Here is a 25,401-nt window from a genome sequence, read left to right on the forward strand (position 1 = left end):
GTTTGGGTTGCACCCGACGAGCAGTGAAGCTGGGGGAGGGATGGCATGATGAGATTCCTAGGTCTCTTAATGCTCGGTTCATCTTTTTCGACTGAACTGGGTGCATTTATGACTTGCATCAGTCACAACCACTGCCTGCCTGTACACCACTTCCAAACAGGCAAGTGTACAGTGATCACTCTGAGTACGTCCATGTTTGGAATAAGACGCCTGGAAGCCTCTTGACTTTGAATGTGATCCATCCCTCCCTGCCTGTTCTAGAGCTGCAGTCTTTATACCATCCAAGTCAAAATAGTTCCCGGGAGAGTAATGTAAGATTTGGCTCCGAAATCACCTGCGATGTGGCCTGTGTGAGCTGGCGGGACACGACGCAGAAGCACTGCAAACCTCGTGAAGTTCGCGTTTGAGGCAGGTGACGGATCTCGGTCCCGTCGGCGCTCGGATACCGGGAAGCTTTGCTTAAAATCCCAGTAAAGCATGGCAAATACCCATATTATCCAGTTCGCAACAAAAAGACACGAGCTTTGCTGTTCACCGTTACTTATTAAAAGTTGCGAATAGAGCAATCACTAGAATGTGTCTTGTAAATCATAGTGTCAGTTGTGGAAAAATAACTGAATTAGATGAAAACCATCTTACTATATTTATGAGTCATACCGGTTCCGTGAATTCTTCTAATTCTGCATGTTGGTGGACTCGATCCTTCGGATTAGCTGTCTATGAACATTAAGGTCGGAAACGCCCATCTAGTTTTGTAACTATGTGAAGTTTCATTTTAGGTTTATTCTTGCCTGTTTCATTTTAGGTTTATTCTGAGGTGGGGGGGGACCGTTGCCTGTTTCTGAGCCTCCCCATCTCCGACAAAGTGCTCAGCCAGAGTGTAGCTATTTTGGGTCATTTTATAGAGAGAGTGTGTGAAGTTATGAAATAGCCCTAAAATAGTGACTGACCAATCAAACACTAAACGATGGATGAATCAATTGATCAGTCCAGAGTCTATTAATGTATTATTTAGCTTTCATCTCTTCTGTTTGTTATCTGGGAAACACTGACTGACTGGCATCACAAATTCACTCAGGAGTGACCTTTCCCTCTCAGTGCCCAGGAGGTCAAGCAGGTGACATGCCCTGTAAGTGACATGGGGAAAAGACAGCAAACCCAGCAATGTATTCAACCAGTATCCACAGAAATATTTATTAGTTATTATTGATTAGTTTGTGTCTACATCAAACTGGCAACACCATGATACATACTGATTTTATAAAGTGTCATGTTGTGCTTATTTATCCCATAGACACTCTAATGCTTAACACTGAACCCCTAATACCTGCATGGGGCATAATGAGGAGACCCAGGGACTGTGGGCGTATTCTCACCAGCGAATAATGCTGGATAAGGAATGTCACATTCTGTAGACTTACTTACTGTAGACTAATAGACACATTTTAACTGAATTCAAAATCGCTCCAAGCAGACCATCATTACCTTTGCTCTACAATAACACCACACAAACAACCATTCACACATGCTATAAACCCATTGAGTACACTTACATTTAATAGTTTGTGTTTAGACAGTATAAAAGTTTTATTTTTTAAAAATAAATGACCCTTGAATTTATTACTCTATTCACATCACAGTGTCATACATCACAGATTCAGAAATGTCACATGGGGGGAAAAAACCAGTAAGATGAAATAAAAAATTGAAATGGAAAAATATACACCAGGTCTCTCAAGTCATTTCCTGCATATTTCATCTGTATTTCCTGTATCTGTATTAACAGGCTAAATGCTTGAAAATTCTGTTGTCTCCTGTAATACAGATGATGCGGTTCCGTATAAGAAATAGTTTGTCATATCTTTCGTCAATCATCTGAAGACAGAGGGTTTAGTGGAATGTTGGCGAGTCGTTTTCTTAAGGCTGGAGGATGAGTGGGGGGCTCGGACTGTCATATCTCCTCTCACTTCTCCATCTTCTCCTGTGGGTAATGAAGTTGTAAGTGACTGCTACACTCGTTTACAGTCTGTGCTGACTATAGAGCACTTTTTAGGTTCCTTGTGGGGTGACCGTACTACAAGTTCCGCATATCTTAATGAAAACTTACTTCCTGGCTACCTGCACCAATAAAGTGTTTTACTGATACAGCATCTTTGAAAAGAATTATTGTGTTACTACAATATGGTGTGAACTGTTTCCTGAAATCAGTGTTTCAGGGGACAGCGGACAGTAGATAGACTTACTGCAGGAAAAACACCACCGTCGTGGCCAGCAGTGATGCCACATCTGCACATATCCATATGGCTCTATAGGTAGAAGGTGCCTGAAAACAGATACAGACGCAAAGTTTAATGGGATGGCTCAATATCTGCATACTAAACACAATGGACACACTAACCGATGACCAGATCTGCTTAAAGGCTTTTTTATGATGTAGCTTCGGCCCACAGCCCCAGGTTCTCACCAAGTGCCAGACGGGCTTCTCCATGTCCTTCAGAAGGTGGCAGGCATTGGTGGTGACAGAGTGGGCCCCAGCACACCACATCAGGGAGAAGAGCCAGGGCTCATTCACCACCCACAGGTTCACAGACACATTCTTCTGCAGTTTACTGGTGAGAGGATGAATATCATAGGGATGTGGTCAAAAAGCACATCGTACAAGGGCTACGCACTGCAGCTATCACCCCCAGGCACAGGCAGCCGGAGCTTATTCACTGACAGTCGATGCAGCCAGCAGGGGGCATGGTAGTTAGCGTTTGGATTAAGTATCTAGCTGCATAAATGGCTAAACTGTACATCACTTAGGATACGTGGATCAGTTAATACAATAAGAGTAATGACTGTCCACACTGCATGGAGCTATCCCAAGCTAATGAACTAACAGTTCTGACTGTCCACACTGTGTGGAGCCATCACAAACTATCAAATACAGTACCAGTCAAAATTTTGGACACACCCACCCACAGAAAGGTTTATTTATACTATTCTCTACATTACAGAATAATTTTAAAGACATCAAAACTATAAGGTAACATATTTGCAATTATGCGACACTATCAGTCTCCTTTGTAGGCAGCTTGGTGTGTCCAACTTTTGACTGGTCCTGTAGGTGCTGGTATTGTCATTAATGCTCTCTTCCACTTCTACCTTTTTACTCTGGCTATTCAAAATCAAATCATGTGATACAAGGAAAATAAAATATGGTTCCCAGCATTCATTACGTGATCCTTCAGTCTCCTCAGAAGACTGTGAATGATGATGACACTTGGACCATTACGCATACAGATCAGATTAAGTAGCTCAATCAAAGGTAAAGCTGCCATGGATAGCAGACATGTGCATCTGCTTTGTGGCCCCGCTGCCCATCTTCAGCACCTACCTGATCTCCTGGGTGGGAATCATGTTATAATTGGAGTTAAGCTGGTTTCCGCCCTGGAGATACATTTCCGTCTTGTTGTCATAGACGTGTCTGAACCCTGGGGCTTTTGTCATCACTCTCTTCCTGTGGAGGTTGGGCAGCCATAGCACCTAGGAGATCAGCACAAGACCACCAGCTCACCTACTGGCCTTCTAAGTGGGCTGGGGACACTGCGATCCCCAAAAATCAGCACTGTCACTGCCAGCAAGAACCGTATCACGAACTGGCACTCTCCCATTGTAAATTATGCAAGCTCGTACCCGCGCTGACATGACCCTGCTTACTAGCAGCGCTGAAAACGTGACCAAACCGAGCTGGCTGCACCACTGCCAACTGATTGGTCAAAATGCACAGAGATACCAGTGTTCTGAGTCAATATGTGTGTATTATTTGAAGGAAAAAATGTATATTCCATACAGCAATTATTAGTAGTATCACACATTGATGCATTCCTGATAACTCAGAACTTGAAAACTAGTGTAACTAGTCTCTGTTTGTGGTATGGGTCGAGTACAGCTCAGTTTCTGTATGCGGTACGGATGGCATGAATGAGGTACAGACAGTCATTAAGAGTAAGGTACAGACAGTCAGTTTCTGACAGTCATTCAGAATGAGCTACAGAGGACATGAACAAGGTACAGGCACAGTCCCTAAAAGACAGGTACAGTCGGAGTGTCTGTTGTATTCACTGAGAATGAGGTACAAAGACACTAAGAGTCAGGTACAGCCAGTGAGAGACCCAGTCACTGAGAATGAGGTACAGACAGCATGAATGAGGTACAGACAGCACGAGGGTAGCTGAAAACTAGCTCACCAGCTCAGGAGGGATGCCGGACTTCAAGATGGTGTCAATCACATAGTCTGTGTCATTGCTGTCATTTGTGTCCTTCTTCAAGTCAAACATTACAGAGATATTTTTCTGCTTAGCCAGCACCAGGAGATCAAAGAGGCGTGGAATATATTGATTCTTTGCGTCCGCCTTCTCTTCCTCTGAGAGCGATGAAACCGTGTGGAATGGATCATTCTGGAAAAAGAGCCACAGACAGAAATGTGCTGTAGGACTTGGACAGTAGAGCTTTGCTGAAAACTACAAAGCAGAGCAGCAGCTCTCACGGTGTTAAAAGCTGCACCATTATGTTGTCTGGGAGATAGGAGCTGCTTTCACGTAGTGAGAAGGAACTCAGGCATTATACCAACTCAGAGCAGGTCATGACAGAACTGACCTTCAGGAACCAGCTTCCCGCGTTCAGTCTCTCTAACTGCTGCCAGGTGAAGCTGCTGCTGTTGTTATCAGCCTGATGCTCCTGAACGTCAGTTGTTCTACGGAGGCTTTCATCATGCATAAGGAAGGGAACTCCATCCTTGCTGGTCTCATCAGCATGTTGGCACGTGCATAGGAGGTACAGCAATGTCAGTTAGCCAAATGACCTGCTGGTTCCTGTGTCTGTTCTCCTCCTACATTGCCTGGTCTTTGGCTGGATACCCATGTTTCTCCTCATGGACCTACCTGATCTGAACATCGGTCTCGAAGGCGTACACACCACACTCTGCACTCTTGTAGAACGACATCATTGTGTTCTCCGGGGCGAGCTAATGTGAAACACATTGATCGAGGACCGTTGATGACAACGACACAAATGAGGCAGATCAAAGAGGAAAAAGAACAAAATCAAACAGACTGGGAATCAACGTCATTAATCAATTAATTAATACTGAAAATGATCCCAATAATCAAGATTTGATTAAAAAAAAAATTGATTCATATAAGTAGACAGAACTGGGAGATCTTTCTCACCATTGGTGCCCCTCTGTGGCCAATGAGCTTTGGTTTTTCAGGGAGATGTTCACAGAGGCATGGAGACTCAATCAAAAGTGGGGAGAGGAAGACTGCAGCCGACAGCAGCGTGAACGTGCCCATGATGACGGCCTTGGAAGCTGCATGTGGGTAATCAGGTGTGTGAGGAAGCTGTACAGAAACCACACACCAGCACGCGGCAGGTAGCCTCATGGAATCAGGACTTCACAAGCCTGTGTGTTCTCATTTTCACACTGGTTTCCTCTAGATACTCTGGTTTCCTCCCACAGTCTAGAAAACATGCCCTTAATATGTGATTGCTTGTGTTCGGCTTCCACTCTATAAAGACCTGGCTTCACCCGCTTCCTGCCCCGTGTTTCTAGGGCTATGATTCTGGCTCACCGTGACACTAATCTGGACGGTGGATGAAATAACAACAGCGATGGCCTTCTGTAGAAGGTGGCTTTCTTGAGGTTTTAAAGTAGAACATTCCCACTGGCATCTTACTGAAAGCATGTCACTGGTTTGGAGTAGTGTGTGCGTCGTGCATAGACCTCCCGGCTGCTAGGGGGCACTGTATACTGGGGGAGCATGTCAGGAGCCTGTCCCTTCACTAACCTTTGCTCTGGGTTTTGTGGTAGCTGCGGAAAACTAATCCACTCAGCAGCGTGAGGGCCAGTACACCGCCAAGCTGGAGAAAGGGACCTGTGGCCTGTGTGAGATGGGGATAGAGGACACAGGGAAGGCTCAGTGGAACAAACACAACCACAGGCGCATATGTACATGTGTGATGCTCAATTGCGCCACCTACCTGCAGAGACAGGGACACAGTCTGCCACTCCACCTTCCACTTAATGGTGATACCCAAAAGCCCAGCAGTGATGAATAACGCCGACAAAACCAGCAGCACCTGCACTCCAGCAGAAAGGAAGATTCAAACACAGCTTTCAAAGCGCAGAGAGCAGCAGCAGGAGGAAATGTGACAACAGGGCCGGGCACAAGGGTAAGTCAGGCAAGCAGACAGAAGAAAAATCATTCACTTATAAAAAATAATTTTTCTGGAACAAATAGATGTACCTTATGAATAACGTGAAGGTGGTTTAAGGGCTCCCTCAGGGCCACAAGGAACAGCGAAAACAGCTGAAAGGTTCATTTAAAAACATTATTTATAAAAAAACACAAAGGCTTGTGTAACTTCACAGCAATAAAAATGGTTTGGTAGCCCAAGGTAGTTGAGCTCCTTCCACTAGGTGGCAGCAATACTGTTCATATAGTTGCTGTCAGTCTGTGGTGCATGCACCCCCCAGCTTCAGGGTCTCACCAGCAGGAGGCAGCAGTACACTGCCAACAGTGAAGAGAAGACCACCACAATCATGAACCAGTTCACCCATTTCTTCAGGCAACTGAAGGCCTTCCTGTTGTGCAGGAGAATAAAGCAACACGGCAAAAAAATAAGAGATACTAGCTTTCAGGGATCATTCACTTCCACAGAACAGCTTTAAAACTGATATACCCTTCAATGACCAGCACAGTACACGGCGCCCTCTGGCAGCTGGGAGGTCTCTACGCAACGCACACACAATCTTTAAAGAGGACATGCCTGGTCTGGGGTGCTAATCAGGGGTTGTAGATTCAACCCCAAAACCACCCCACCGTTGTGAGTGTCACTGTACCCTCCAGCTGGACATAAACGAAAGACCTTTTAAAAGATCAGATCTTCTCAACGGCTTCCAGACGCATGTGTGATCATGTTAAATGCACAACGCCGGTGGGGATAAAGAAGAGGTCAGCAGCAGACAGGGTGCAGGGGCAGCATGTATGGAGGTTTCTCAGCACTCTGCTGTTACAGCGTCATCGTGCTGGCTGTGGACGAGCTCAGAATGACTGTCAAAGGCTTTGATCTGTTTCTTAAACCCTGCAGTGATTGCTTTTTGCTTGCCGTGTGTTTGCTTGGGTGTTCCCACGTAAGATACAAAATCATGTTGGTGTGTTGGTTATTGAGCCACTGATCGGTTATTGACCTTGATCTGTGTGTGTCAGATTCCATTACATTGTAGGGACCAAATGTCTCCACATTGTGATAAAAACCTGTTATTTTGATGTTGTGGGGATAATTTTTTTGGTCCCAAATAGGGGACCAATTTTATACAAATCTGTGACTGCAATTAAAAAACTATCAATGCAAAAAGTCTTGTATTAAGTTTCATTGCATATGATTAAGGTTAGGGCTGGGTAGGGGTTAAGGTTATCATTGTTGACATTTGTGTTTTGCCCATTGAAATGAATGAACGGTCCCCACAAAGATATGAGTACAGGTGTGTGTGTGTGTGTGTGTGAACATATATACGGACGAAGCTCACCAGTTGACATCATCGCGATCATTGTATGCCATCATGCAGATGTACAGCCAGCCCAGAGTGAATGCAGACACCAGCGTGAAAATGCAGAGCCATGCATGCTAATAAGAACAGGGGAAAGGTCAGAGGTCAGAGATCTCTGAGGGGGACTGGCTGCACACAAGCGGGTCTGTCATATATGTATTTCTGCAGCAATACATATACTTTATGTTCAGGTTTCTACAGAACAAGCCACTAAGGTAACACAAAGGTTATATAAAGAGCCGGGCCTGTTATCAAAGCGCTGTATTCTGAAGCCCGCGGCACAGACAGGCTGCTGTACCCTTGATCGAGCTGTATTAGTGAATTCCTGCCTGGAACACGGCTCCGTAAATCTGACAGGCTTTTTTGTGACCTCCTACATTTAGCTGGGGTTCTCCTTTAAAGGGCAGTTCACCCCTAAACTAAAAGAGTGATGTTTTAGATGGGCTTTAGTGCTTTCTATCCATCTAAGTTGTTATGCTGGCAGTTGCTCAGTTTTGGAGATATTGGTGGTAGAAATGTTGGTCTTCTCTCAAATACAATGGGACTGAATGGCATTCATTCTGGGATGATTTAAGCACCAAAAAATTTGAAAAATTCAACAGTAATGTCTCTGACTAGAAATCATGACCTGGTTACTTGTGATAATCCACAGACTTTATAATGAGCAATTTAATGTAGGAATTATTTTCTGCTACCAAACTCCACACACTAACTGTATCACTGCACAGAAGACGTTGCAGTGGTGCTCCTGAGCCTCTCCTTAACCTTACACCTCCACCTGAGCTTCTCCCCAAGCTCCCACCCTTATGCAGCAAAGACATACGGCTAGCACTCTTTAGAGGCTGCAGACGGAGGGAGCCAGCGTCAAACGGAGCAAGCAGACTGTGACAGGGGACGTCCCCCCCCCCGCTCTGTACAGGCCCCATCCTGCCTAGCTTTGCACAGGCCGAAACCCAGCAGTTTCATCTGAAACAGGCGTAGCTAGTAGAACCTCATCCAATCCTCAAAGCCAATTCAGCACACACCATCCACAGACCCCCCCCCCCACGGACACATTCCACTGTTACTTAACCACTTCTAGTTTATCTGCAAATTCTGATAAGTCCCATGACACAAAGATAGAGCCAATGCCTAGTGTCAGGACCCACCAGCCTGCTGGTTACATGCAGTTTGTTCCTAAACCTTTGGGCTACATTTAGCCTCTGCTGCAAGGCGAGAGGTTGGCAGTATTATTCATGCACATGCAATATTTATGTATTTGTGTCTCCTTTTTCACCTGCTCTTCCCCAGGATACCTACTAAGAACGAGTCACGTGACCAGGAGGCATCTGGGGGGGGGGGGGCGGTGAGGGTGGGGCAGCTGCCAGAGCCACTTACTTTGCTGCGTTTGTGCTCCCTGGTCCTCCGCCTGCTCCAGTCACAGCTATAGGCACCACGGCAAAAAATGTGCCAGAGACTGGCATTCGATGGTGGGATCACCATGGCTCTGAGGCTGGTCTGAAGAGGCTCTGTCAGAAAAACAAGCAGTTACTCAGCCAGCCAGCCGTCCACCCACCTATCAATCCTGCGCATGTGACAGAGAGACACGGAGTACGTGTTGAGTGACTATTCTTTCCCGTCTTATTTTGTGGTTTTTGTAGAAGTTCTTTGTTGTTGGATGTGTTCCTTTTTGTGTTGCTTATTGTTTTGGCGTCAGAGTTCGCCAGGAAGAGCTTTCGATCCAGCCGCCCTCTGCCTCCGGCATGGGGTGAGAGTCATTGCCAAACCCTTTGTTACCGTGGAGGAGATTCTCCTGGCACTGGCTAAGTGGATTGGTCCCAAACGCCTACGACAGGAGTGTCAAACTCCTGTCCTGGGGGGCCGGGGCCCTGTGTAGCTTAGGTCTTTCCCTGCTCCACCAGAAATGATTCAGCTAATGAGCTGTGTGGTAATTAGCACAAGGAGTTGAATCAGGTGTGTTAAATGAGGGGAAACCAAAAACTGTGCAGGACCCCAGCACCCCAGGACTGGAGTTTGACACCCCTCGTCTACTGTATGCCTTCGTGACTCAGTTGGTGGAGAGTGATGATACTCTTAACGATGCTTTTGTGCATGTCTCCCCTCTGGCTGCCCCCCTCCCCCATTCATTTCTAACAAGACTCTTTCTGGTACTTTAACAATCCAACTCATCCAGAACTTCTTTCCTATCACACAAAGAAAAAGACTTTTAATCTAACAATGGTGACAAGTAGCACAAACCCACAACTTTGTCACCAGCGTGTAGCTTATGCCACAGTACACATGAAAACAGTCATTCATACATTAGAATGTGAGATCAATAACCTAGAAACTAAACTACCAACTACCACTTTAGATGACATTTCCAGACAAGGAATGCTAAAGGAATGAGGAAAAACAAAACTGGCACTCTTCCTACACAAAACAGTTGAAGGTGTTACAGCAGCAAGGCATGGTGCAAATGAGAGGAGGGTGATGACCCACTTACAGCTCCAAGACAAAGGGGTTTATTGAACAAAACAGAACACCAAGCAGTGAAGCACAAAATTAAAAGACCACATGGGGTTGAAATCAAATGGGAGAAATAAGAACCAACTACAAAAATATCAAAAGGTGGTAACTATCAAAACAAAACAGAGCAACAGCACACAGTAATATGAACAATGACAGACTAGTGAACAGACTGGAAAAAGGTTCTTAAGTACATGCAAACAACCAGGCTAATGAGAAGGCTGGTGAAGGAGCATTAGACAATTAGCCAATCATAGAGGGTGCAGGACAACGAGCAACAGATGGAGCAATTAAGACGCACAGGGTCAACAGGCAACGAGTGGAGCAAGTTAGCAAAGATGAGCACAGAACCAAGAGACTAAACAGACAACAAACTAGGATAAATTACCTGACACAGGTTACAAAGCAAAGCTAATCACAGGATCAAGGGCCGGACAACTAAGACAGAAAATAAACACTAGGGAACAAAATCTAATATTTAAACAAACAGGTGACACTGGAAAAGACTGAACCCACAACCAACTGCTTTGAGCTACAAACTTGGCCCACTGAGCTATGCAGCAATCCAGAAAGCGACCAAAACATAAGGGAAGAAAGTGACAGGGAGGAGGACAGGATGGCCAGTAACACCTGCTGGCCCAAATGGGAGGGGGCATGAAGGGCAGGGTCGGACAGGCACTGAACCTGACAGAAGGATCCAGAATCATGGTTATCAAGACATGGACGCTCCTGCCGATGACGACTTCAACCTGGAGAGGACTGTGTCGCAGAAGAAGCTGATGACCTTCGCGGTGACACTGTAACTGGCAGTGGAATACTGCACTGCCCTTTACCGAAAGGAGGATTATGAATGTGAGCCACTGCTGAACTTCTTCATGGACTACCGCAACTGGGACAGGAGGAGTGTGCGGCCCTGGACCCGCAGATCAGCCTGGAGGGACTTACCACTGCTGTAGGACAGCTTGCATATGGATGGGCTTCCTGCAGAGTTGAATAAGCATTTCTGGAGCTTGCTGGGATTGGATCAGTGGGCAGTGCTGCCCAATAAGGTGACTCGGCGCACCTTAAGACCAGAAGCCCTATAGCTCATCAGTACGCAGTGCACCTTGCAGTGCACCTCGCACTGCTGATTTACACGGCCTAGACCTACCGCTTAAGAGCATTTGGCACTTATGAAGATGAGTTACCAATGACACCCGGGTCATCTCTGCTGAGCCCTGAGAGATGGGCTTTTCCATTCAGGGTACCTTCCAGTGCATTGCAATTGAATAGCCAGGGCCAGTCAATCCTATAGATGACATGACTAGGACACCAACTTACAAGAGGCACCAGCTTGCCAGGAAATTTCACTTTGTCTCAGACAGGGGGCGCCAGCGGTGATGCTTGCAAGGGTGCCACATCGGCTAGGACCGGTATTGGAAGTAGCTCCATTTCAAATTTCATTGTCACATACAAACATACATCATACATCCATGTAATTAAATGCCTCTACCTTAACTGTTTAGGGTTTCTTTGATTGACTTTATCCATCACAACGTTACCAAGACGAAATTTGGTGTCAAACCATTATAATTGCTTTTGAGAAGCTGATCCCAGTTTTTAGCAACTTAGTTTCACACTTGTTTAGCCCTTATTCATATCAACATGAAAACCTCTTCCTAATTACATAATTAAACAAAATGCCCAGCCATCATTGCTCACTGCTCTGTCATCAACACGGCTCTCAGAGTTAAGAGATTACTGGGTTAGTGATTTAGACCAGTGTTTCCTAATCCAGGCCTCGGGGACCCCAGACAGTCCACGTTTCTGTTCCCTCCCAGCTCCCTTCCAGACAGTCACAGTCCACGTTTCTGTTCCCTCCCAGCTCCCTTCCAGACAGTCACAGTCCACGTTTCTGTTCCCTCCCAGCTCCCTTCCAGACAGTCACAGTCCACGTTTCTGTTCCCTCCCAGCTCCCTTCCAGACAGTCAGTCCACGTTTCTGTTCCCTCCCAGCTCCCTTCCAGACAGTCACAGTCCACGTTTCTGTTCCCTCCCAGCTCCCTTCCAGACAGTCACAGTCCACGTTTCTGTTCCCTCCCAGCTCCCTTCCAGACAGTCCATGTTGTTGCTCCCTCCCAGCTCCTGGTAAGAGCAAAAACATTTGACACCCCTGCTTTAGACAATTAAATGCAGGTGAATTAGAGCCTCTCCCCCCCCCCCCAAGTAGGCCACGCTCAAAAACTCTCTTATTCACAGGGAATGACGTAATTGATATGCGAGAACATATGCACGGTATAAAGGGTCATTTTCTGTCATAAGATTGCAAGTGCTTTCTTATTTAAATGCGTACTAATCATGTAAATCCCTGCTTATACACACCTCACTGCATTTTAGAATAGAAACCCCCACCCCACCACCCCCCATACCAGTGGGAAACAAGATCAACAGATGTTCTAGAGACAGACTGATGGATTCAACGGAGCGTCCAGGTCTGAAAATCACATGTACACCTGCAAAAAAGTTGCTTGTCAGAAGACAGTCGCGGAGCAGCACCGTGGTTTATCGTCCAGATCAGAGGGTCTGGCTTTCCACCCAGGACAGATAACTCCGCCTCCTCTGCAAGTCCATGGTTCCTCAGTCTGTTCAAGGTACTCCACCACATTGACCCAGTCACCTACCGCCTTCCATTACCATCCCACTAAGGCGTCTCTCCTACATTCCCAGTCTCTCTGCTAAAGCTTGTCCATTACAGCCTGATACATTCACCAGTACCTCAGACTGAAACTCCTCTGCCATTGTACCTCCTAAGGCTACACCGTAGAAATGCTCCTACATTTCCATTGATAGCTCCCAAACTGGGCCGATTGGGAGGGCTACAGGCCCGAGAAAGGGTCCTAGGTCCCAAAAGGGGACATCTCAAATCTGTTACTCATCGGCAACTCCGGCTTGGAAATCCAGCTTGAACCAGCGACTCAACCCTGATCCTCAAAGTCTGAAACCAGTCACATACGTACCACTCTCACCAGAGTGCTTAGTGAGTTTTCTCCATGCTGAGCATGAAGGACCGTCCAATATCTTACTGTGCTGTGATCCCTTCCCTGATCTTCTTGTTCCTGCTCTTGTATTGTGACTTGGATTCTACTTGTCCTGATTTGCTCTTCACTTATTGCCTGTTTTCCCGGTTATGATTTAGGATTATGTTTTGGTTTCGATTGCCTTACTGTAACTGGACTTTCTATAATCCATTCATTATTTATGCATTTCTTCCTTCTTCTGTCATTTCTTCCCCTTTGTTTGTGCAATATTTCTGACTTTTTTTTGCAGGTGCATATGTTGTCACACCGGACACACCTGTCCTTTAAATTCGCCTTTGAAGATCCAAGAGCATATGATTCATACTGAGCGTATCGCTGCACTCCCTGAGAAAATATTACCTTACATATAAACTCTGGGAGACGCCAACTCTCATTAGCAGACATCAATGCACTAGAGGAAGAGGAGTGACCCAGGCGGTTTACGGCCCTGCTGGGGATGTGAAGCTCCACAAATTCGGTGAACTTACGGCACTTGAGGAACAGAAAACTGAAGCAATCGTATTTAAAACTAGCAGGCTGGATTGCTATTAAGGCTAACTGGGTAAAGGCACAAAACTAGAGACAACGAGAGTTATGCCATACGGGTAAATATACTGAAATAGTAACCTGGGGCATATCTTAAGTAATCTAACAGCATTACTGTAAGAAGTGGCCATTAATCCAGTAAATCGAAGTGACAAAGCAGAGGAATGCAGCAAACCGAGGCCATGAAGCAGCGCTTCGTACGAGGACCCATGCAGATGTCCTGCGGTCATGAACACACCTCTGTTGTGTGCCTGTTTCCCAACATCACGGACTACATGCATCCATCTACTCATGTCCGGGTTTTGTCCCAGAAAGGCGGACGTCAGTCATATTGGACGTACCTCGGTCATTATATGGGAGAAGTCAAATATACTGTATAATATAAATTACAAAGTCAAACATATTTAACTGAACCTCTACAGTGGCAGAACAATCGGTTTGTTTTGCTTCTTGCCGCATGCCGCGCAAGTGGCAAAATATGTCCATTAAAGTTCACTGCGTCTGCTTTGGACGTCTCTTGATAATTTTTCTTAAGGCTCTTATGGGACGTAAGTGCGATGGGATGTTACTCGACAGGGCATCAGTCGATGGATGGCTGTGTTTAGCTTGTCCAGGGTCCCTCACTGTCTTCCGCAGGCACGTGTCCAAGTGACCACCTTCTTCTACTGCTTTCCTTAAGCCTACATCACTCTAAAGGCCCAGTTTCTTCATCCCAGTCCCAAGTCAGAAATGGCGGCTTGCCCAGCGTGAGTCTTCCACACATTACAGGAGCAGGAGCTCTGGCAGAGCCAAGCAGAGACTGAATAGCCTAGAATTTAATTATCTATAAAATTTGGTTAAATTGTTACCTTTACACATGGGCAGTACTGTGTTGGGTATCTTTGTTCCTTAAATCAATGAAATAATGTGTTTCATGTGTTGTGTTTACACAGGTTCCCTTTGATGTTTAATTGTGCCTGAAAATCTGCAGCCATTCAGTGTGACAGGTATGCAACAACAGTGGAAACCCTAAAGGGGACATATCATTTATGGCACTTTTTGGGTCCTGTGACAGAGTATAACTCCGCCTCCCCACCAGAGCCCATAAAACCTTCACAAAATTATGCTCTTATAACCCAGAAGTATAATGCTTTCATAATTCAGGACTATCATATCGGACAATGACTTTGGACCTCTGCCAGGCTACTCATGACTTAGCTGCCCTGAGAACAAAAGCGATGAAAAATAAAGAGCCTTCTGGCACCAAGCTCAGAACAATAAGCATTATGATTCTAGTGATTTTCGGAGACTCACTGGCGGCTCTGAATATAGTGACTGAGGGAGAAGTCTGAGTGTCTGGGTTTGCGGGTGTCCTGTATCAGAACCAAGATCCTGGCCTTTAATGACCTCTAGGGCACAGCTGTCGGCAGTCTCTGCTGATTCATCCTATGAAGCCAGCAGATGAATTGGAAGACCCCCCATAGATTGGAAGAGCATGGGGGGTCATGAGGTCACTGGGAAGAGGTGTGTGGTGCTCCGATATCTTTGTAAGAGGAAGAAGGTCCAAGTCGGATCGGATGGAGCTGACGTTCAGAGATAGCGGTCCTGTGATCTGTGTGATGTGCGCAGGCAGATGATGACCTCCACACGCAATTGGGTGTGAGTATGGGTTTGTTTGTCATGAGGCAGTAGGCAGTAGGAGTTCAGTAGGACATTAGTGAGCCAGACGGAGGCACTGGGGCAAAGTCACATGGTCAACAACAATTCATTACTACTGACGTCTACAATCGAGTGCTGCTAACACAGCGAAGACAGAAGTAGACAGCATCTGAAATACGTTGACCCCCCCCCCCCCCATCTTTTAGCGGCTGGATCTAAAGTACTGAATTTTACCCTGTGGGGTATAAATCAGAGTAAGGGGTAGGTAGCACACAGCCACAAGCATCACAGATGTATGAGGACGCCTAAATATGAGTGGGCGTTGAATTCATTAGTTCTGTTACTAACCGTTCCGTTATTATCCTTGAGTTTGTGAGGAAACTTTTTTGAAACATGTTTGAGACATTGTAGCATTATTGCTCTATATAATGGAACAGAACTAGAGTGTCCCTCACCAAGGCCAGAGCTTCTCAGGGACAGATTCTAGATCACGCCAATACTACCCCAATCTCCAACACAGGGCCACAAGAATGATTCCTGGTCTTAGAGGAATGTCTTATGAGGAGAGGTTAGCTGAGCTGAATCTGTTCAGCCTCAAACAAAGGAGATTAAGGGGGGACATGATCCAGGTCTATAAGATTCTAACAGGTCTGGATGCTGTTCAGCCAAATGGCTACTTCAATATTAGTTGAAATACTAGAACTCGTGGCCATAGGTGGAAATTAGCGGGAGAACATTTTAAAATGAATTTGAGAAAACTCAGCGTGTAGTTGGAGTGTAGAATAGTAGAATTCTCCCCAAATGAGCTTGATGGGCCGAATGGCCTCCTCTCGTTTGTAAATTTCTTATGTTCTTATGTCCCACCTGGCTTTAGCTATAATGGGCTGACTCATTTTAAAGGAACAGGCAATTGGTCAGCTGACCTCCACCTCACAGACTCACGGTCCTTCACGCCGAGTTTGTTTTGGACATTGTTATAATTGCAAGTGCCAGTTGCAAAGTACAGGTAGGCCATCGCCATGGAAACCATACCACTCCCATCGAAAGTGAACCTTGCAATATCTAAAAGGAAACCAAAGTTCAAAGCTCAAAAGGTGCACATAAGTTGTGGCGATAATGACAGATCTGCAGTCACATGCTCTGCAGACTTCATACAAAACTGTAGAAACTTGAAAAATTGTGAGTAAAACGAGCTACGTCAACAACGTCATGATGGAGCTGTATGTGTGAATGTTTTCGGGTGAATCTTACTGATTGTCATGCTGTTGCCATTTACCTTGGCACCAAGACCTCAAGACCTTCTGTTCATGTGTGAAAGTTGTCATTTTGTTCGAGTCACTGCTGGTTCAAGTCTTAACTAGCCTGCAGGTAAGCTGAAGCAGGTACGAACAGGTTAGCAATGGCGCGATGGCTCAAGAGCCCAAACAGGTACTGTGGATCACACCCCACTGCTAATGCAGCACAGCCAGATTCCAAACCACAAAGTCCTCTGCACAAACAACACACCACAATATCATTTTAAGCATTAACAAGCAACAAAAAAAAAAGTCAAATATGATTCATTCATAGACGTACAGCAAGTGAATTCACATGAACACAAGTAAGGTGCTGTCATCTAGCTTAGGTGCTGTTGATTGTTCCTGTGCCAGGATCCCAGCTGCACCCAGTCTCCGGTCCCACGCATCTTGTGCGGAGCGTGGGACCGAATGTGCCTTTGCAGGTTGGGATTCATAACCAGAAGGTTCTTTGTTTGAATCCTGTGGCCAGCAGATTAATGATATCGCAGTTCTCCCCTAAACCCTGAAAAGTACTGTATGGATATCAAATAAATGGCTGACCTGGCTTTCACCCACAGCTCTGCTCTCACCTTGTATATGTGTATGTCATAGAAGAAAAAGATATTTATATATATATAGTAGTATATAATAAATCCAGTGGCGGGTCCTTACAAGGGCAACTAGGGAGGCATCTTCTGAGAAGGCAATCCCCCCCCCCCCCTCCCGGTCAACACTTTTTACCTTTTTACCATTGTGACACCTCCCCAGTCATTTTAGGCAAAACCAAAGAATTCCTATGTATCCCTACAAATTGCAAATAAAATATCATTATACCCAACAGCATAGGAAGAAGTTTGATATTAAGGGGAACACAACTTAAATTGAAAGCATTTAAATTTAAAGCATTTAAACTGGGGAGGATTGATGAAGCCAAATGATAAATTAGGGGGGACACTTCCTCCCCCTTCCCCCGGATTCTACGCCCCTTATTATACCAACATTTGTATCAATAATGGGAAACTCTACAATCACCCTACAGTTACAAGTCTGTGGCTGAAACATCAGTGCAGGATGTCAAAGGGCAGTAATTATGTCAGTAAATATTGTTATGTGACGACTATCTGGCTCATTGCTGCAGTCCTATGCTCTTGATATTTCTATGACTTCTATGAAAAGCCCCACAGCCTTTCACAATAAATACTGACCCCCGCCCCCCGCTAATCGCTGGCTGTTTTTCAAACTTTGTTTTCCTCTTTTTTTTTTTACCTTTTTGTTGACTGAATTTGAAGGAGGTGCAGGAAAAACTCCAGCAGAGTCTTTTCGGCGCCGTGTGATCCTCTGCGTCTCCCCCTCACTGAGAAGCTGGACTTCAAATAGCCGGAATAATGCTTCTGCTATGGGAACCTCCTCAAAGCCCAGCCCTGGACGAGAAGGTAACATAAAGGAATGCAAGAAAGACCTGCCGACGTGTGAACAATGTCCTCACAAATCTCCCAAAAGCCTCCTACTGCCATGGTGACATTGATGTGCCAGTTCTGGAACTTTCCGTCCAAAGAAGATTAGGCACTACTCCATGGGGAAAAAATTCTCACACAAAGCAACAAGATGCAAAACGGCATTTGATTGCGCAATACCGATGTGTTTAGACACAGGTTGTGTCTAAACACAAAAATAAACAAGCTTTTTGGGGAGACTTTACAAGGTTGTTCTGGAATTTGATTTTGAATTAAATCCAGGTTGTGGGTAGGAGTGTGGTTTTGGGGGGGGCGGGGGGTAGATGTCCTCGGACTGGGTGAAGTCAGGTAAGAAGCTCGCTCATTAATCTCTTCACTTCCTCATACTCAGTCACGCACAACGGTAGGCTTTACTGTCCTACTTTTACTTGTCCCAGTAAGCATATGCAGATGCCAGACCTCAGTCACACCTACAGAACGTCTTCCAGTGACGTCTGTGTCAGTGTGACAGCGATTGCTGACACATGATCTTATCGATCCCCTTTTCCCTTCTCGGTCATAAATCCAGGAATCCAGCATCTTAAAAATGGTCCATACATGCCAAAATAAACCTGATGCATACATCCTTTTCTTCTAAGTTCCCACGGCCTCTTGATGTTAAACTTTAAGTATCTGCCTGAACGTCGTGCCTGACACTCTGGATCATGCATCACTGCTCTGACTTCCAGGCTGCATGTTTTGGCCTGAAAGCACTGAAGGTGATAGAGAGGGTCCTCATCCTCTGATGACCGTTTTTATATGAGCTGCTTCTACACCAGTGACTGTAGCCCTTAACCACCCTTAATCATTAATGACCTCTAGTCATAATCAATGAGCCGTTTTATGACATTACCGCAGCGGCATATCAACCAGCCTGAGAGCAGATCCTGGTTCTGAGGAGCACAGAGAGGAGGACAACACAAGCTGGACCGCTTCCACAATCAGCAGCTGCCAGTGCAGCTGATTGAAACTAAAATTTAATCACCTCAGTGATAAAACCTCAAATTACTCCCAAAGTCCACAGCCAGCTTCCCACCCAGATTTCCAAGCCAAAAGGAAATTGGACACATATTCTTAGTTTGGACATATAGCTGATAATCTTTCTGATAATCTGGCTCAGGCTAAACAATGACTTTCTCCATGAATATCGACTTAATTAAAGGTATATTTACGCAACGTTAAATCAGCATATAATAATACAAAGGCACTGTGTGATTATGCATCTACACACGCTGTAGAGCTCCTTTTATATAATAACATAAAGATACAACATACAATAGATTATATCTAACGTGGGATTTTAATAATTCAACTAATCAGCTATGATTTGGGAATTTATATTGATTAGGTTTTTACATATTGATCTATATAACTTTGATTTCTCAAATCTACTTTGTGCTTTATTAGGTTGCAGGTTTTAGATAATTATAAATACACTGTAGGTTCTTCTTGGGCTGTCTTGTATCTTAACCATTTCTGTGTCTGCATGTTTGCAGACAACATGTACCTGTCCTGGAAGGTTCCTTGATAGATGGTATATAAAATTGGTAACAGTCAGCTTTAAGAAATAACATTTTTACTGGGGTACCTACAAATTTATTCGACAGAGGAAATGTACTGGACTAAAGGAAGGCAGGGGTACGGCTGCAGTTTGATATGAGTTTTTAAGATTTTTTAATACTTCCAGAAAAGAAAAACTTCACTTGTTTAAGACACAGTCAGCTGCTCTAGATAGATTTTTTATTTTAGTTTTCTGGCAAATTTTATTCACCATTGTTGGCTGCTGATTGGCTCCCCAGTCTATAGGACTGTCTTGAGGTTGGTGTCAGACAAATAGCTTATGAGCCAGTCTGGCTTTGGGTGAATGTTTCAGGTCGTTGGCAAACCAAAGTTAAGATTATAACAACAAAATCTGAGGATGAATGTGCTCTCATTTAATCCACCCCTGTCTATCTAGAATCTCTAGGCACAAGTTTTGAGACCATATCCTGGACAATTAAGGGGGTCACCCACAGAAGCTCACTTATGGCAATCTTCTAATCAAGTGATGAACTGTAAGCTGCTCCAGGCTCGCAATCACCAAGGTCATCACAGCATGTTCCTCACAAAAAATCAAAACCAGTTGAGACAATAATCCAGAGACCAGAACATCAGAAGAAACTTCATATTTTAATTACAAATCAAATATTCTGATAATTTTAAGTGCATATTAACCAGCCAATCCTCTCTTGTCCAAGTCAAACCAGAAGCCCCATGATTACTAAATACCAGAAAGAAAAAAGAAAACTGTAGAGACAAGACCATACATGTTTAATGATAGGTCTGGTGGAGGGCAAACAGGATGCCAAAATATTTTAATTAACAGGTGAAATATTTCGACATCTCCAGAATGCAGGCTATTTCAATGCACATTCACAGACTGATAACACGCTACCATTTTTTAGTTTGACATCATTCATCACCCCAGTAAGCAAACCTTTTTGCAGGTTCACATATCCATTGGCTCCCCAGGAACATGCCTGGTATTCCAGACAGCTGGCGCAGCCACGTGTGTAACACCTTTCATAAAGTTGAAGTAACTATTGAGAGTCTTCCCAGGATACTAAGACCAAAACATGTCAGAATATAATGTCTGAGGAGAACTGCACGATATTAGAATTGGACTTACAACAGTCTAACAGACCTTAATTCAGATTTTTCAAATCATATTCACATTTAAGTATCCACATTAAACAGGTGCTGCAGGTACAAATATGCAGCTATCGGAGATCAGGTATGAAACTTGTAACCTATTAGAAACTCAGCAAGGCTTTTAAAAGCTTGTGACCCATCTATTTCTAACATTAGGTCATCATATTTTATCCTCACCAGCCCCAAGGGAATAACTTTGTGTTGAGCATCGGGGAGGTTGAGGTCTCCACCCACTTAAGGGAGTCCAGGGGGTTGTATTACCTGGTTTTGATTATTTGGGGGGGGGGTAAACCCCCCCATCCCCTCCATAATTTGCGGTCATGACCAATCTCCCCACCAGCTCCCGTTCAGCAAATTTTACCGTCAGGGAAGACTGACACCGAATATAGGCATTGGTAATGGTGCTGCCAAGATTGGTATTGGATCAATCAGTGATATCGACCATCCCCATTTTCTGTTACCTAAGGAACCGCAGATCATCTCTTTTAATTAAACATCAGTCATACACATGAGAAACATTACTACTAGATTTAAGTCCATGATAACAAAATAAACTGAAGAGAGCGTTTGTTAAATACTCACCCCGATAACTATGTCATATAGTATACTTATTTCCCGACAGACAGTTTCATACTGACACGGTTCCATTTTTTTTCTTATTTGAAAATAAAAAAGTAACTCAAAATGCAATTTCTAGGAAACGTTTCGTTTAAGTGCTCATTCAATATTTAAAAATTAGAAGGCTGAAAAGGGATCTATTATTAATATAACCATTGTTAATATAACCATTATTAATATGACAATTATTATAATTATTCAAGATTCAAAGCGTTTATTGTCATATGTACAGTAGAAAGTGCATTTCTCTGTGCAATGAAATTCTTACTTTGCTGTCCACACAAAAATGCCGAAGTACAATATAATAGAAATTGTTCTTATTATAATAGAAATAATAGAAATTGTTCTTATTATAAGAATAAGAATAAGAATTTAATTATGGCAGCAGTTCGTGTCTGCGGGGCAACAACCACACCATAAATGTAATATGAATTGTGCAAGTTCGTGTCTCGCAAATAGTAAAGTCACGTGGTTTGAATCGAATGGGTCATACAACGTCGAGTTATACCATTATGAACAAGGTACACGTAAGCAGAGGAACCACGTAGGTGGTGCAGCTTACCCTTAATTTGAAGTTTTTCTGCCGTGGCGATGTTCTATGAGCCGGCTCGCCTGTTTTCGCTTTTCTTTCACACTACGGACAATGTGAGATGAATGCTAATGATCTCCCGGCTATAAGAAAGACCGGCTTTTGAGAGCAATCGAAGCGAGGAGGAGCGCACAAGAAGGGGAGGAGGATAACTTTCCCTAGATGGATAAAGTATCTAACACAACAATCTCACTCGTGGGGCTAAAGGAATAACACGTTTACAAAACACTCTAAACATGAAACAATCCAGGAAAGGTTATCGCGCGCTACTGTACAAGGAATTTTTGCATGCAAGCGTCTTAAAGGTGACCTGATAGTCATCAAAGGAACGCTTTTAAACAAACTGCTAACATACATATGGATTCCCATTCATCCATCTTAAAACTACTTATTCTGGGCAGTTTGTGAAAAGTGCAAACGAAATCTTACGGGATAAAGTATGTGTACCCTTGCAATGATTAACTTATGGACTGGTCATTTCCCAGCCAGAATGCATCCTTGCCTCGTGCCCTGTGCTTTCCTCACCCCGTGACTCTGACTAAGATAATGAGCAGATAGATGAGGATGTGGGTACAGTAGGTACTCCATTTACTGGTAATCATCTCAGCCAAACGAGATCTCTAACTGTCAATCGCACTACAGCATTTTGACTGGTAAGGACCCTTCTAATATACAGAGTTCCAGCTGTTCAGGTAAACCTGCTCTGGCGCTGATTTACTCTAGTGTTTTGGATCATTGTCACGACAGACAAGACACTGAAGAATTTCCTGATGCAGCTTAAAAAGAATTAACATGGGTCTCTCAGTGGTTTCCTGTCATCCAACAGCCCTATGCCATCGTACTCCCTCCGAAAAGCCCCCAGCTGGGATCAGGTTAAGGTGTTGCATGCAATGTTTGTTACAGAGCACCCAATGTAGCTGCTGAGGAAAGCAGATTGTTATACAGTGATATTAGGATTATGAGCAATAAAAATGATGTGGTAGTTATGGGTGATTTTAATCTACCGGGGATACAGTGGGACATTGTTGCTGGCTCTTCTGAAAATGAACTTGAGATGGTGGAATTAGTACAGGATTGTTTTTTTACTCAGTTTGTTAACACCCCTACCAGGGGAGATGCCATTCTTGATCTTGTTTTGTCTAATAACCAGGACAGGATTGGTAAATTAGATGTTTTAGAACCACTTGACAGTAGCGATCATAACATGGTTAAATTTGAGGTTAAGTTTAGTGCCCGAAGAGCAAAGTCCAAATCAAAAATATATAATGTTAGGAAGGCTAACTTCAATTGTATGAGATTAAAACTAGAAACCGTGAACTGGATGGAGTTAAATAACAAAACTGTTGAAGAGGCATGGGAATTTTTTAAAAGCACATTATTGCAAGTACAAGAGGACTTCATACCTGTTTCTAGCAAGAATAAATCTAGGAAATTGCAACCTAGGTGGTTTAATAGGGACATAAAGTATAAAGTAAGGAGGAAAAGGGCTTTGTTCCAGAGATGGAAAATAACTGATGATGACATAATAAAGCAAGAGTATCTAAATCTACAGGCTGAATTAAAAAATGACATTAGACGAGCTAAAAGGAATGTCGAAAGGAAGATCGCATTGGAGGCTAAGGATGACGTTAAAAGTTTCTTCCAGTATTTTAACTCTAAAAGAGCTCTAAAAGCTGAAATTACTAATCTGCAGGATAGTAAGGGTCCTATAATTGAAAACGACATTGACATAGTAAATGAGTTCAATGATAGTTTTGCACGGGTATTCACTGTCGAGGACACTAGTAACTTACCAGTTCTTATTACTAATTCAACATCGTCTATAACTAATATATATATAACTGAAACTGATGTTTTGCAAAGCCTAGCTAAGCTCAAAATAAATAAATCACAGGGCCCTGATGGCATCTTACCTATAGTGTTAAAAGAGATGAGGGATATTATTTGCCGACCCTTAACATTACTGTTTCAAAAATCCTTATCTGAAGGTGTGGTACCTTCTGATTGGAAGCATGCCAACATAACGCCCATTTTCAAAAAAGGGGATAGAAGTAATTTGTCAAACTATAGGCCAATCAGTCTAACTTGTATAACTGGTAAAGTTATGGAGGCTATAATCAAAGAGAAAATGGTAGATTACCTGGACTCAAATAACATTTTGAGGGATAGCCAGCATGGATTTAGGAGAGGTAGATCCTGTTTAACAAATCTGTTGGAGTTTTTTGAGAAAGCTACTCAGGAAGTTGATGATAAGAAGGCCTATGATGTCATCTATTTAGATTTCCAAAAGGCTTTTGATGTTGTTCCCCACAAGAGGCTCTCACTTAAACTCAAAGCGACAGGTATTTTAGGAACTGTAGCGACTTGGATTGATAACTGGTTAACGGATAGGAAGCAGCGAGTAGTTATAAGAGGCTCGATGTCACAGTGGGCCTGCGTTCATAGTGGGGTACCGCAGGGTTCAATTTTAGGACCACTTTTGTTCCTAATTTACATAAATGATATAGACACCAATATATACAGTAAACTGGTGAAATTTGCAGATGACACCAAGGTGGGTGGTGTAGCAGATACTGAACTAGCGGCTCAGCAGCTACAGCGGGATCTTAATTTAATTAGTGACTGGGCTGACACCTGGCAGATGAAATTTAACATAGACAAATGTAAGGTACTCCATGTAGGGAGCAGAAATATAAAGTACAGGTATTTTATGGGACCTACTGAAATAAAGGTAGCTGATTATGAGAAAGACCTTGGTGTGTATGTTGATGCTTCCATGTCTCATTCTCGCCAGTGTGGGGAAGCAATAAAAAAGGCCAATAGGATGTTGGGGTATATCTCCAGGTGTGTGGAGTTTAAGTCAAGGGAGGTAATGCTAAGATTATACAATTCCTTGGTGAGACCTCACCTAGAATATTGTGTACAGGTTTGGTCACCATATCTTAAAAAGGACATAGCGGCCTTAGAAAAGGTGCAGCGTAGGGCCACAAGAATGATTCCTGGTCTTAGAGGAATGTCATACGAGGAAAGGTTATTTGAGCTAAATCTGTTCAGCCTCAAGCAAAGGAGACTGAGGGGGGACATGATCCAGGTCTATAAGATTCTAACAGGTTTGGATGCTGTTCAACCGAATAGTTACTTCAGCATTAGTTCAAATACAAGAACTCGTGGCCATAGGTGGAAATTAGCGGGAGAACATTTCAAACTGGATTTAAGGAAGCACTTCTTTACACAGCGTGTAGTCAGAGTATGGAATAGTCTTCCTGATAACGTAGTGCAAGCTGAATCCTTGGGTTCCTTTAAATCAGAGCTAGATAAGATTTTAACAACTCTGAGCTATTAGTTAAGTTCTCCCCAAGCGAGCTCGATGGGCCGAATGGCCTCCTCTCGTT

General features: G+C 43.9%; 1 protein-coding gene across 3 annotated transcripts; it reads right to left on the bottom strand.

Moving 5' to 3' along the window:
- Positions 1 to 1,169: 1,169 nt before the first annotated feature.
- On the bottom strand, positions 1,170 to 22,117 carry gdpd2 (glycerophosphodiester phosphodiesterase domain containing 2). Of its 3 annotated transcripts, XM_023794939.2 has the most exons (16): positions 21,983 to 22,117; positions 17,885 to 18,039; positions 8,972 to 9,102; positions 7,574 to 7,671; positions 6,535 to 6,628; positions 6,291 to 6,353; positions 6,025 to 6,123; positions 5,832 to 5,925; positions 5,214 to 5,353; positions 4,926 to 5,008; positions 4,642 to 4,783; positions 4,233 to 4,442; positions 3,380 to 3,528; positions 2,465 to 2,609; positions 2,244 to 2,323; positions 1,170 to 1,981 (listed from the first exon to the last, which is right to left on the bottom strand). In XM_023794939.2, exons 3-16 carry the CDS (start codon positions 9,074 to 9,076, stop codon positions 1,918 to 1,920), a joined length of 1,566 nt encoding a protein of 521 aa, XP_023650707.2. In that variant the 5' UTR covers positions 9,077 to 9,102; positions 17,885 to 18,039; positions 21,983 to 22,117; the 3' UTR covers positions 1,170 to 1,917. The 3 variants fall into 3 exon arrangements, with proteins under 3 accessions (XP_023650707.2, XP_023650708.2, XP_023650709.2); XM_023794940.2 differs by lacking the exon at positions 17,885 to 18,039 and having other exon boundaries at positions 21,983 to 22,109; XM_023794941.2 differs by lacking the exons at positions 17,885 to 18,039; positions 21,983 to 22,117 and adding an exon at positions 10,080 to 11,203.
- Between the last annotated feature and the right edge of the window lie 3,284 nt (positions 22,118 to 25,401).

This window comes from Paramormyrops kingsleyae, chromosome 10 (assembly GCF_048594095.1).
Source record: "Paramormyrops kingsleyae isolate MSU_618 chromosome 10, PKINGS_0.4, whole genome shotgun sequence".
In the NCBI taxonomy this organism is placed as follows: domain Eukaryota; kingdom Metazoa; phylum Chordata; class Actinopteri; order Osteoglossiformes; family Mormyridae; genus Paramormyrops; species Paramormyrops kingsleyae.